This window comes from Oncorhynchus mykiss, chromosome 9 (genome assembly GCF_013265735.2).
Source record: "Oncorhynchus mykiss isolate Arlee chromosome 9, USDA_OmykA_1.1, whole genome shotgun sequence".
Classification (NCBI taxonomy): Eukaryota; Metazoa; Chordata; class Actinopteri; order Salmoniformes; family Salmonidae; genus Oncorhynchus; species Oncorhynchus mykiss.
In genome coordinates this window covers 24,650,439-24,664,056 of record NC_048573.1, presented here as the reverse complement: position 1 = coordinate 24,664,056, position 13,618 = coordinate 24,650,439, and the positions used below count along the sequence as shown (strand labels likewise).

At 44.6% G+C, this 13,618-nt stretch overlaps 1 protein-coding gene across 4 annotated transcripts in view; it reads left to right on the top strand.

Moving 5' to 3' along the window:
- LOC110531786 (DENN domain-containing protein 4C) overlaps nucleotides 1-13,618 on the top strand; it is a 75,033-nt gene that overhangs the window by 41,673 nt on the left and 19,742 nt on the right. For all 4 annotated transcript variants that reach the window (XM_021615210.2, XM_036987641.1, XM_021615208.2 and 1 more), the window contains 13 exons: nucleotides 4,173-4,425; nucleotides 4,809-4,878; nucleotides 6,593-6,762; nucleotides 7,274-7,515; nucleotides 7,751-7,817; nucleotides 7,975-8,033; nucleotides 8,968-9,112; nucleotides 9,321-9,496; nucleotides 9,680-9,780; nucleotides 10,185-10,403; nucleotides 12,576-12,721; nucleotides 13,040-13,078; nucleotides 13,256-13,389. In XM_021615210.2, coding sequence (XP_021470885.2) covers nucleotides 4,173-4,425; nucleotides 4,809-4,878; nucleotides 6,593-6,762; nucleotides 7,274-7,515; nucleotides 7,751-7,817; nucleotides 7,975-8,033; nucleotides 8,968-9,112; nucleotides 9,321-9,496; nucleotides 9,680-9,780; nucleotides 10,185-10,403; nucleotides 12,576-12,721; nucleotides 13,040-13,078; nucleotides 13,256-13,389 — 1,821 coding nt within the window. The remainder of the gene's footprint in view (nucleotides 1-4,172; nucleotides 4,426-4,808; nucleotides 4,879-6,592; nucleotides 6,763-7,273; nucleotides 7,516-7,750; nucleotides 7,818-7,974; nucleotides 8,034-8,967; nucleotides 9,113-9,320; nucleotides 9,497-9,679; nucleotides 9,781-10,184; nucleotides 10,404-12,575; nucleotides 12,722-13,039; nucleotides 13,079-13,255; nucleotides 13,390-13,618) is intronic.

Here is a 13,618-nt window from a genome sequence, read left to right as displayed (position 1 = left end):
GACCCAGCTCCTCAAGCTTAGTGCTGAGCTATAGTCAATGAATAACATTCTTACATAAGTATTCCTCTTGTCCAGATGGGATAGGGCAGTGTGATGGCGATTGCGTCGTCTTTGGACCTATTGGGGTGGTAAGCAAATTGGAGTGGGTCTATGGTGACAGGTAGGGTGGAAGTGATATGATCCTTGACTAGTCAAGCCCTTCATGATGACAGAAGTGAGTGCTACGGGGCGATAGTCATTTAGTTCAGTTACCTTTGCATTCTTGGGTACAGGAACAATGGTAGCCATCTTGAAGCATTTGGTCAGCTGGTCTGTGCATTCTCTGAGGACGCGGCTAGGGATGCCGTGGCTGGTTTTCTTTTTGTAATCCGTGATTGCCTGGAGACCCTGCCACCCTGTCTGAGCTGTTGAATTGCAACTCCACTTAGTCTCTATACTGACATTTTGCTTGTTTGATTGCCTTGTGGATGGGAATAACTACGCTGTTTGTATTTGGCCATATTCCCAGTCACCGTTCCATGGTTAAATGCTGTGGTTTGCGCTTTCAGTTTTGCACGAATGCAGCCTTCTATCCACAGTATCTGGTTAGGGTAGGTTTACATTTTCACAGTGTGTACAACATCTCCTATACATTTTCTTAGAAACTCACTCACCGAATCGGCGTATTATTATTCTATGAGGCTACCCGGAACATATCCCAGTCCGCTTGATCAAAACAATCTTGAAGCGTGGATTCCGATTGGTCAGACCAGCATTGAATACTCCTTTGCACGGGTGCTTCCTGTTTGTGTTTCTACCTATATGAAGGGAGGAGCAAAATGGAGTCGTGGTCATGTATGCATCATGGAAGATAAAGTAACAGTGGTCCAGTGTTTTTCCTGAGTGAGTGCTACAGTCGATATGCTGATAGAATTTAGGTAGCCTTGTTCTCAAATTTGCTTTGTTAAAATCCCCAGCTACAATAAATACAGCCGCAGGATATATGGTTTCCAGTTTGCATCAAGTCCAGTGAAGTTCCTTGAGGGCCGTCATGTTCTCGGCTTGAGGGGAACACTGGTCGCTTTAATAACGTTTACATACTCTTTTACCCATTTCATATGTATATACTGTATTCTAGTCCATCCTATTCAACTATTGCTGTGCATATAATATTCTATCCACATATTCGAATATCATATACAGTACCAGTCAATAGTTTGCTCATTCAAGGGTTTTTCTTTATTTTTGCTATTTTCTTCATTGTAAAGTAATAGAGAAGACATCAACACCAGGACATAACACATATGGAATCATGTAGTAACCAAAAAAAGTGTTTAACAAATCAAAATGTATTTTCAAAGTAGCCACATTTGCCTTAATGGTGGCTTTGCACACTCTTTGCATTCTCTCAACCAGCTTCACCTGGAATGATTTTTCCAACAGTCTTGAAGGAGTTCCCACATATGCTGAGCACTTGTTGGCTGCTTTTCCTTCACTCTGCAGTCCAGCTCATCCCAAACCATCTCAATTGGGTTGAGGTCGGGTGATTTGTGGAGGCCAGGTCATCTGATGCAGCGCTCCATCACTCTCCTTCTTAGTCAAATAGCCCTTACACAACCTGGAGGTGTGTTGGGGCATTGTCCTGTTGAAAAACAAATGATAGTCCCACTAAGCACAAATCAAATGGGATGGCGTATCGCTACAGAATGTTGTGATAGTCATGCTGGTTAAGTGTGCCTTGAATTCTAAAGAAATCACTGACAGTGTACCCACAAAGTACCTACACATCATCACACCACCTCCTTCATTCTTCACAGTGGGAACCACACATGCAGAGATCATCCGTTCACCTACTCTGCGTATCACAAAGACACTGCAATTGGAATCAAAAATCTTAAATTTGGACTCATCAGAACAAAGGACAGATTTACATTGCTCGAGTTTCTTGGCCCAAGCAAGTCCCTTCTTCTTATTGGTATCCTTTAGTAGTGGTTTCTTTACAGCAATTTATCCATAAAGGCCTGATTCACGCAGTCTCCTCTGAACAGTTTATGTTGAGATGTCTGTTACTTGAACTTTGTGAAGCATTTATTTGGGCTGCAATTTGAGGCTGGTAACTCAAATAAAAAATAAATAAAAACATGTTTAAACTTTTTGATTTAAATTGGCAAGTCAGTTAAGAAAATATTCTTATTAACAACGCCGTCCTACCCTGGCCAGATGCTGGGCCAATTGTGTGCCGCCCTATGGGACTCCCAATCACGGCTGGTTGTGATACAGCCCAGGATCAAACCAGGGTCTGTAGTGACGCCTCTAGCACTGAGATGCAGTGCCTTAGACCGCTGCACCACTCGGGAGCTCCAAAATACAGTGCCAAGTCAGCCAGGAGAGAGACACAGACATGCATACAGTTGAAGTTGGAAGTTTACATACACAAATACATTTAAACTCAGTTTTTCACAGTTCCTGACATTTAATCCTAGTAAAAATTCCCTGTCTTAGGTCAGTTAGGATCACCACTTTATTTTAAGAATGTGAAATGTCAGAATAATAATAGGGAGTGATTTATTTCAGCTTTTATTCCTTTCATCACATTCCCAGTGGGTCAGAAGTTTACATACACTCCATTAGAATTTGGTAACATTGCCTTTAAATTGTTTAACTTGGGTCAAATGTTTCGAGTAGCCTTCCACAAGCTTCCCACAATAAGTTGGGTGACTTTGTTGTCCTTAAGCCATTTTGCCACAACTTTGGAATTATGCTTAGCGTCATTGTCCATTTGGAAGACCCATTTGCGACCAAGCTTTAACTTCCTGATTGATGTCTTGAGACGTTGCTTCAATATATCCACATAATTTTCCTACCTCATGATGCCATCTATTTTGTGAAGTGCACCAGTCCCTCCTGCAGCAAAGCATCCCCACAACATGATACTGTTACCCTCGTGTTTCATGGTTGGGATGGTGTTCTTTGGCTTGCAAGCCTACCCCTTTTTCCTCAAAACATAACGATTGTCATTATGGCCAACCAAATCAATTTTATTTTCATCAGACCAGAGGACATTTCTCCAAAAAGTATGATCTTTGTCCCAATGTGCAAACCGTAGTCTGGCCTTTTTATGGCGGTTTTGGAGCAGTGGCTTCTTCCTTGCTGAGCAGCCTTTCGGGTTATGTCGATATAGGACTCATTTTTACTGTGGATATAGATACTTTTGGACCAGTTTTCTCCAGCATCTTCACAAGGTCCTTTGCTGCTGTTCTGGGATTAATTTGCACTTTTCGCACCAAAGTACGTTCATCTCTAGGAGACAGAACGAGTCTCCTTCCTGAGCGGTATGACGGCTGCGTGGACCCATGGTGTTTATATTTGCGTACTATTGTTTGTACAGATGAACGTGGTACCTTCAGGCGCTTGGAAATTGCTCCCAAGGATGAACCAGACTTGTGGAGGTCTACTATTGTTTTCTGAGGTCTTGGCTGATTTCTTTTGATTTTCCCATGATGTCAAACAAAGAGGCACTGAGTTTGAAGGTAGGCCTTGAAATACATCCACAGGTACACCTCCAATTGACTCAAATAATGTCAATTAGCCTATCAGAATCTTCTAAAGCCATTACATCATTTTCTGGAATTTTCCACTGGAATTGGGATACAGTGAAATAATCTGTCTGTAAACATTTGTTGGAAAAATTACTTGTGTCATGCACAAAGTAGATGTCCTAACCGACTTGCCAAAACTATAGTTTGTTAACAAGAAATTTGTGGAGTGGTTGAAAAACTCCAACCTGAGTGTATGTAAACTTCCGACTTCAACTGTACATCGGACTCTGACATTGCTCGTCCTAATATTTCTCTATTTCTTGATTCCATTCTTTTACTTTTAGATTTCTGTGCATTGTGTATAGTTAGATATTACTGCACTGTTGGAGTTAGGAACACAATCATTTTACTCGCAGTAACATCTGCTAAACGTGTATTCGACCAATAGAATTTGATTTGAATGTATTATTCATGTGGATGTGCATGAATATGTGTACGTCATTGGCTCATTGTTGAGTGTATGTGTCTCGGGTGCTCTACGATGATTCTGGCCTTGATCTCGTTTGTGAATGTGTTTGGTGTTGTATGTATTAATGTGGGTGTATGTGAATATGTACATAGTCATTGACTCCTATGGTTGTCTCTCTCTCACAGTGTGTTATACGAAGGGAAGGAGCGTCTCATCCAGGGCTGTGAGGTCATTCAGGCCACGCCGTACGGCCGGTGTGCCAACGTCAACAACAGCTCTGCCACCTCGCAGCGCATCTTCATCACCTTCCGCCGCGCGCCGCCCGTTCAGCCCCAGAACTCACTGGCCGTCACCGACATCTGCATCATCGTCACGAGCAAGGGCGAGACGCCGCCGCACACCTTCTGCAAGGTGGACAAGAACCTCAACTGTGGCATGGTGAGTTCTCTGGTCCTCTGTGGCTCAGTTGGTAGAGCATGGCACTTGTAAACGCCTGGATTGTGAGTTTGAATCCCGAAAATGTACGCACGCATGACTGTGGTTAAAATCATCTGCCAGATGTCATATACTTTACCATTGGTAAGCCCACATGCTCAATTTCTCCAACACATATATACATTTTTTTAATGGTTTGCAACATTTCAATCCCTGAAAGGATCTTCACCTTAAAAGTAGGGTTTTGGGAGGAATGTATGGGGCTGGAATATACCTATTATGAAATGTAGGCCATGGCACTCACCCTGAGTACGTCCTGTTGAAATTAAGCATTGAAAATGTTGTTTTGAGCCCAAATTCACATGGTCTTATTGTTCATCCTCCAGTGGGGCTCCAGTGTTTTCCTGTGCTACAAGAAATCAGTGTCCGCGTCCAACTCTATCAATTACAAAGCCGGTGAGTCTTCTTTGTCGTCTCTCGTCTACCATCTTTTCACACCGGTCTGCCTGTTTTGTTCACATTGACGGATAGTTATTATTTCCTGGCCTTTGTTCAATGCCGTTTACCATATATTTCCCGCTTGCTTCGCGCCTGAGTCGACTTCAAAGTAATTGTGTGTTGATCTCTTATGATTGATCTGAATTGACAGGAGCTTTCCGTGTGCTGTAGATAAGACTAAAGGCACTGGTGTATGCCAGCGCCGTTATCTGTCACTCAAATACCTGTAAACGGATGATTCCTGGAATAGATGGCTGGGAAATGGCATGACTCATTTGGGGGTTTTGTCGCTCTTCTGAATTTTAAGATATGGGCTGCGTCTCAAATGGCACTCTATTCCCAAAAGGCCCTGGTCAAAAGTAGTGCACTATATATGGAATTAGGGTGCCATTTGGGACACAGTCCTAGTTTGAAATCAGTGCATCTATCTGGAGTTTAGAAAAGGGCAGAGCCTCACTGCTCCAAGTGTTTCTCATCAGCATTCCAAGCCTTATTTCGGGTCCCCATTTATTTCAAGGTGGAAAGCGTTGTCATTGTGCACCATTGCAATTGCCCTCTTTTTCGCGTTTTGGTTTTCCACTTTAATGACCTCCAAACAGGTTCTTATGGAAAATAGAATAGCATGTGTTCTTACTATACACTAGGAAAGGTAATGTTTCTGAGGACAGCTAGCCCAGAATCAGACATTTTGTAAGGCCCTATTCAGCTGGTTTCCCTACATGTACCAGTATCCACATTCTTGTAAATACAGCAGAGTTGTTCCCTGTCTCGCACTTGCTACTTTCTGAGGTCAGAGCTGGGTGTTGGCTTAGACGGGCCCCTGTTCAGATACTGCGCACATACGCCTTATCTCCACTAGGCCTTCCTGTGAGATGACGCTTTTTATTCTCCAGACTGCTTCCTACCCCGCCTCCTCTTTCGGTCTCTTTATTTTGACAGCGTTCTCTGGAATTCACAAAAGGCCATGGGTGACACAGGCCTTGATCAGCTAAGTGTTATCCTTTTGAAAATAATGTGTTCTGTATCTCAGCACACTGGCTGATGTCAATGAAAATATGACGAAGGGAAATGGGGTTCGATTTTATTCCAACAGCCAAGTGAGCCCATTTTTGTCCTTCCTTCCTTCCTTCCCTTCTCCAGTCTTCACTTCATAGATGTTATTATTGTGTAGTGGGATCTGTAGACATAATTGTCCTTGGTGTATGTAGTCTAGTGCTTTCAGTGTACCCCAAGGAAATGAGTGTTACATGTATGGATGCCTTTTGGGTGTTGGACCATTCTTGGTACACACAGGAAACTGTTGAGCGTTAAAAAAAACAAAAAACAGCAGCGTTGCAGTTCTCGACACACACCAGTGGCGCCTGCCACCTACTATCGTACCCCGTTCAAAGGCACTTACATTTTTGGTCTTGCCCATTCACCCTCTGAATGGCACGCACAGACAATCCATGTCTCAAGGCTTAACAATCCTTCTTTAACCCGTCTCCTCCCCTTCATCTACACTGATTGAAGTGGATTGAACAAGTGACATCAATAAGGGATCGTAGCTTTCACCTGGTCAGTCTATGTCATGGAAAGAGCAGGTGTCCTTAATGTTTTGTACACTCAGTGTATGTCTTATGTGTCACTTGCCATATGAAAAAAGATGGATTGATTGCTCTCTCTCCTCCAGGCCTCATCTTCCGCTACCCAGAGGATGACTATGAGTCCTTCCCCCTGTCTGAGTCTGTGCCCCTGTTCTGCCTCCCCATGGGGGCTAAGATCGAGTGCTGGGCCCCCAACACACGCTACCCTCTGCCCGTCTTCTCCACCTTTGTGTTAACCAACTCCTCTGGGGAAAAGGTAGGTGTAACAGCAATGGCATTATATCAGTTAACGTGATTTACAATGAATCGTGAATAGATAGTTATGGATGGCTGGAACTGAACAGCCCTGTGATACTGTCGATTTGATTGACAGCTGTAATAGTCAACATTCAAGCCTCACTTCCTGAGTTGCATGTGACATTGGGTGACTGTGGGAATGGGTAGAATAATTTGTTTCCTCATCAGGCTGTGTGTTTCACTGCACCTCAATGTCAGCTGCTGCTTGAGCAAACTACAATCTGATCACAAGTTTTGTCCCAAACCACGTCACATCTCTCTGAGCTAGAGTAATGAAATTGGACTTTGTTGTATAAATGGTGAATGCCAGTTGAGATGACGGGTGGCGTTCAACGTAAACGGATTCAGCGATTTAGTGTAAAGTGTGCTCAAACGCTACTCCACCATATCGTTACAATGCGTGAAACGCGTTTGTTAACGTCCCTTATGTTAACGCAGGAATCGATCTGTTATAATTTGCTCTGTCCCAGATGTACGGCGCAGCCATCCAGTTCTACGAGGTCTACCCCATAGATCTCCTCAGTGAGAAGCAAAAGGTGCAGCTGGGCTTGCTCACCACCGTGGAGAAGAAGATGATCCCCAACCGGACGGTCAACACCAACAAGTGCATTTGCCTGCTCTCCCGCTGGCCCTTCTTCGAGTCTTTCCGCAAGTTCCTCATGTTCCTCTACAAGCTGTCCGTCTCGGGTCCCCACCCGCTGCCCATCGAAAAGTAAGGATTGCGTCATTTGTCAAGTTGGAGGCTTGCTTTAGGTTGTGGTTTGCACTTTTGGGACTATTCCATTGGTTCCATTGTACCAGGACAACTAAATCAGGCGCAGCTCAAGATGTATGTGTTTTATACATGTATTTGAGTTTTTATAAATTCATTTGATAGTTTGGAGAGGGGTAGGTGGGCGTTGGTAGAGACTAATGTGGCTGTGTTTGCTGCTTTGTTTCTTTGACAGGCACATCTCGCACTTTATGCACAACGTGCCCTTCCCTTCACCTCAGAGGCCCAGAATCTTGGTCCAAGTGAGATGCCGTAGTTTTTTTTGTGTGTTGGAGAGGGAAGTTTGTTGGTGTTTTTGCATCTGTGTCTGTACCTTTATGTGAATGAATGTGTTTGATGTGTGGAGAAAAAAAAAACTTGTCATGGCAGGTGTGACATTTTTTTGGTTTTCTCTTTCAGCTCTCTGCACACGACACCTTGATGCTCGCCCAACCTGTGTGTACTCCTCTCCCTCTCAGGTACGACTGATTTAAAGCTGGCTGAATGGATCAATGCGAGTGTGTGTTCTCCTGGACATTATCGGCTGTCTCAAAGGCTCAATCTGATTTTGTACTTGCACACATTTAGAACACAAACACACAATGAAAAATCAGAACCGTCACCGTATCCTCGTAGCTTCGTTTCAGACGGTACGTCCTCTCCACAAGTTTGGAGCTGTGAAAGTCTAGGCTTCAGGAACAGAAAGAGAAACTGGGCCCAGTTATTGTTATCATTGCAGATCATCAACCACATATTTTCCAGAGGAAATACCGGGGTTAGAAAAAATCAATCATCCAGCAATCATCCAGAACCTCCAAAGGTTCTAGTTTGGTAATGCAAAACGCATTCATTCATGTCAGTTTTCTGAGGTCAAATAGTTACGCTTTGAAACAGCCAATAGAAAACAGGCATTGGGACTGCCAGAAACAGCACTGCCTGTCTGTCACATTGTGGACAGGTCCTTCATTATTAAGTGCATAAGCCCAGCCTGTACATATTACATAAACTGTTATGCTGCCATTGCATTCTGCCAACAAACCTCAAAATGTTCTGAAAATACCAGATGTTCCTTCATTATCATCAGGCTCTTTCCTCTCCAGGTTTATAATTTCAGAGTGGAAAATGTTGTTGTTGGTCAGCTAGAGAGATCATGACTTTGGGGACCCAGAAGACTTGCTGGCTGGTGCCTTTGGGCCAGATTTACAAGTGTTTGCTGCTTTGGAAAGTTTCAACTTTTTTTCAACTGTACCAATTACAAACCTCCCTTCAAAGACGGCTGCCCTTCATCCAATCCAACCTTTGATGACCCACCCATTGTATCCCTGAGTCTGGTTTGAATGGTTTCCCCAATCCCTCTGTGCTCCTCTGTTCCCAATTCATCCCCTCCTGTCTCTCCTCCTCTCCTCTCCTCAGTGGGGCAGACTACAGTACGTTGCTGATGAACCTGGGCTCTGAGAACTGTGCCACGCTGCTGCATTTTGTCCTGCTGGAGAGTAAGATCCTGCTTCACTCCCTGAGACCCGCTGTACTCACCGGGGTAGCAGAGGCCGTAGTGGCGGTGAGTGATACAGGATATGGTCATTCAGCTTTTAGAATGTTGTAAAAAGGACTATTCAAATAAAATGGTATTGATTAGTTAGTTGGTTGGAGTTTTTATCCAGTTAGCTTTTATATACAGCTTGTGGCCCATGTAGGACTGATTTTAGGTTAAAAGTTAGATCAAAATGTTAAATAAAAGTTCTCTCCATCTGTGTTCTTCTCTCTAGATGATCTTCCCGTTCCAGTGGCAGTGCCCGTACATCCCCCTCTGCCCGCTCTCCCTGGCGGGGGTCCTCAATGCCCCCTTTCCCTTCATCGTGGGCGTGGACTCCCGCTACTTTGACCTTTATGACCCCCCGCCGGACGTGGTCTGTGTGGACCTGGACACCAACACTATTTACCTGTAAGATCCATACACTTTAAAGGAGCATTTCCCCCATTTTGACATGTGGATCTGTTTACACACTTTATCCTGTTGTCGATACCGCCAAACAGTTTTTCGGTACATATATTGCATGTTAAATATTTTGTTATTTACACGAGAATGAGCATATTCCAAAAACACTATTCTGAACCAACTGTGTAGGTCTGATGAAAAGAGACACAGTAACTGGAAAAACCTCCCAAAGAAACCCTGCAAGAGCCTGTTTAACTCCCTGGCCAACCTGCACCACCAGCTGGGCATCGGTAGGTACACATAGTCACAGTCACCTCAACGGGTTTCTCATAGCAATTGCTTCATGGCCAGTGCATTCAGGATAAAAGTACACTAATTGTACGTATGATATAGAAGTTAATTCTTTATGAATATATGTCTTTAGATATAAATTATGAAAGAATTCTAGCTGTCCAGCCGATAATGAGTAAATGGTGCATTCAGCCTGCTATGCTCATGTAATGTAATCATAATATATTTGCTTTAGCAGATCCTATTTCCAGTCATGCGTGCATACATTTCACGTACGGGTGTTGCCGGGAATCGAACCCACTAGCTTGGTGTTGCAACTGAGCGACAGAGGACCAATTTTTTTGGTATGTTACATTTGAATAAAACGAGAAAGGTAAATATCCGGTCTGGTGGCTGTTTTCAGTGCGTCGGACAGCCCAGGAGGGCTTGGCGGTGGAGATGACCCCCATCGAGGCGGACTTCACCTGGCACAAGAAGATGACCTCCCTGGAGATGGAGATCCAAGAGGCCCTGCTGCGCTTCATGGCCAACATCCTGAAGGGCTACCGCTCTTACCTCAAACCCATCACCCAGGCCCCCTCCGAGAAGGCCACCTCCGCAGACTCACTATACGACCTACAGGGTTAGTGCAGGCTGTGTGTTACCGCTCTTACCTCAAACCCATCACCCAGGCCCCCTCCGAGAAGGCCACCTCCGCAGACTCACTATACGACCTACAGGGTTAGTGCAGGCTGTGTGTTACCGCTCTTACCTCAAACCCATCACCCAGGCCCACTCCGAGAAGGCCACCTCCGCAGACTCACTATACGACCTACAGGATTAGTGCAGGCTGTGTTACCGCTCTTACCTCAAACCCATCACCCAGGCCCAGTCCGAGAAGGCCACCTCCGCAGACTCACTATACGACCTACAGGGTTAGTGCAGGCTGTGTTACCGCTCTTACCTCAAACCCATCACCCAGGCCCCCTCCGAGAAGGCCACCGCTGCAGACTCACTATGTGACCTGCATGATAACAATGGAGAATGGATGGATAATTTTTAGTCCTTCATTTATTTGCCCAGAACATTAATCGCAGCACCCAGAACAAAATCTTATGCAGGCGCTGTTTTGTAGTTCTTAAGAGACTACATACAGACAAAAGAATAGACAAATGGGTTGTCGATGTAAAATTTAAAAAAATAATACTTTGTGTACTAACACATCAGAAAAAGGTCTACATAGGGGTGCTAATTTAAAAAGCTCTGACGAAGGCCGTGAGGCCGATACGTAAAGCTTATTAAAGATCAGTGATGCTATCAAGAGCAGTGTGCGGGTCCCTTCTTTTTTCTCATCTTATTCAACGGTTACCATGCACCTGCAACAAATATGGCTCAGATGTGCGAGTGTCTTTTTGAATTTTGAGTATACTAAAACATCAGAAAAGTCCCATTTTTATTTGTTGCAATCGCACACATTTCTCAAAGTATTTAAATTGCGCAATGTATTTTATGCGTTATGTTGATGTCAACTCCAGGGCCTGTGTTAAACAGAAAGCCTATCTGACTCCTCCAAGTGTTCATAGCAGGCAGATCTCCGATTTCACAGGTCTACTTAGTGATTGCTCAGTGTCGGAAATCAATCATCCATGGCATTAGCTGTAAAGACTTCCACTGACGTAGGCTTTTTGGAAAGGCATCGATCACATCCTCATTTAGGTCCATGAAGGCCAATGGAAGCTGCAGAACCAGTGGGGAAAGAGCTGCACATTTATAATGGCTAGCTTTATTGGCTACACACCTGGGTTGAATACCTTCACCTTCACTTATATAATACATTCTGAAGAAAATGTAGTGATATACGGTGCATTTGGAAAGTATTCTGACCCCTTGACTTATTCCACATTTGTTACGTTACAGCCTTATTCTAAAATGAATTAAATTGTCTTTTCCCCTCATCAATCCACACACAATACCCCACAATGACTGTAGCAAAACAGGTTTTTAGACATTTTTGCAAATGTATTAAAAATGTAAATATCACATTTACATAAGTATTCAGACCCTTTACTCAGTACTTTGTTGAAGCACCATTGGCAGCGATTGCAGCCTCGAGTCTTCTTGGGTATGACGCTACAAGCTTGGCACAGTTGTATTTGGGGATTTTATCACACACTTTTCTATGCAGGTCCCCATCCAACTAGACAGAGCTTGGGTGGAGGGTCGCTGCACCGCTATTTTCAGATCTCTCCAGAGATGTTTGATTGGGTTCAAGTCCAGGTTCTGGCTGTGCCACTCAGGGATATTCAGAGACAGAGACACTCCTGCGTTGTCTTGGCTGTGTGCTTAGGGTTGTTGTCCTGTTGGAAGGTGAACCTTCACTCCAATCTGAGGTCCTGAGCAGGTTTCGATCAAAGATCTCTCTGTAATTTGCGCCGTTCATCTTCCCTCGATCCTGACTAGTCTCCCAGTCCCTGCCACTGAAAAACATCCTCACAGCATGATGCTGCCACCACCATGCTTCACCGTATGGATGGTGCCAGGTATCCTCCAGACGTGACGCTTGGCGTTCAGGCCAAATAGTTCAATCTTGGTTTCATCAGACCAGAGAATCTATTTCTCATGGTCTGAGCAATCCCCCGATTGCTCAGTTTGGCCAGGCGGCCAGCTCGAGAAAAATTATTTGTGGTTCCAATCTTCTTCCATTTAAGAATGATAGAGGCCACTGTGTTCTTGGGGACCTTGAATGCTGCAGAAATGTTTCCTGAGTGTTTCCTATGAAATAGGCCCATTGACCTGGCTCTCTGTCCTCTCCCAGGGTTTCTGAGGAGCAGGGAGCGCACCCACCAGAAGTTCTACTCCCAGCTGACCAAGACTCAGATCTTCATCCGCTTCATTGAGGAGTGCACGTTCGTCAGCGACAAGGATACGGGCCTGGCCTTCTTCGACGACTGCATTGAGAAGGTGAGCATTGACAAGAACCAGGCATCAGGGATCCATGTTGGAGCCAATTCCATTCGGACTCCCATCAAGCCAGGAAGTGAATTGAATTGAAAAGTTACCCCCAAACCCTGCTAGACAAGAATATGTCTTCCCTCCATCATCCTAGTGCCTCAGACAGACGTACATTTTCGAACCCATTTTTCAGCTTCCACCGTTCCCCACGAAATACCTTTTTGTTACGTGTTGTTTTATGGTCGGAACATTCCTCCAAGGGAGTCTGACAGAGGAAGGCTCATTTCCTCTGATTGAATCTGTTCCTTTCACTTTTTCCCCCTGCAGCTATTTCCCTCCGATAAAGGCAACGACAAAGGCACTAAGGTAATCCCTCACACCGTCATCATGTTTTAACACATCTCCTTTTCCAACTGGGGTCTGTCAACTTTATTTTATGCATCGATTAGAAGAATGGTTTTTGATCTGGTTGTGGTGATTTTATTGGTCTGTGTGTGTACGGCCATGTGCGTGGACTCTGACAACATGTTTCCCTCTCCACAGGTGGAGGGTGAGTCCTCAGAGGACACCAAGCTTATGGAACTAGACGAATCACAGAAGAGCGAGCACACTGTCTTTGTCATGCCCCCAGAACCCCCCGCCACCGAGGAAGGGTCCGACCCCCTTGCCCACTACAGGTGAGCTTATACCCCTCTAATTCCTGCTGCACCACTAACACATTGGCATTACTATAACACCAGTGAGCCCGGTAGTGTTTTATAGTGTGAGCGTAGAATGTGTAAATCTGTGGTGAAAGGTTGACCCAAGACCTGGCCAGGAGGATCGGAAGCGGGTCTGCATTGGCTTCACTCTCATACCTGTGGCATCTCCCTTTTCTCTGCTCTCTCTGTGTGTATGTCTCTCTCT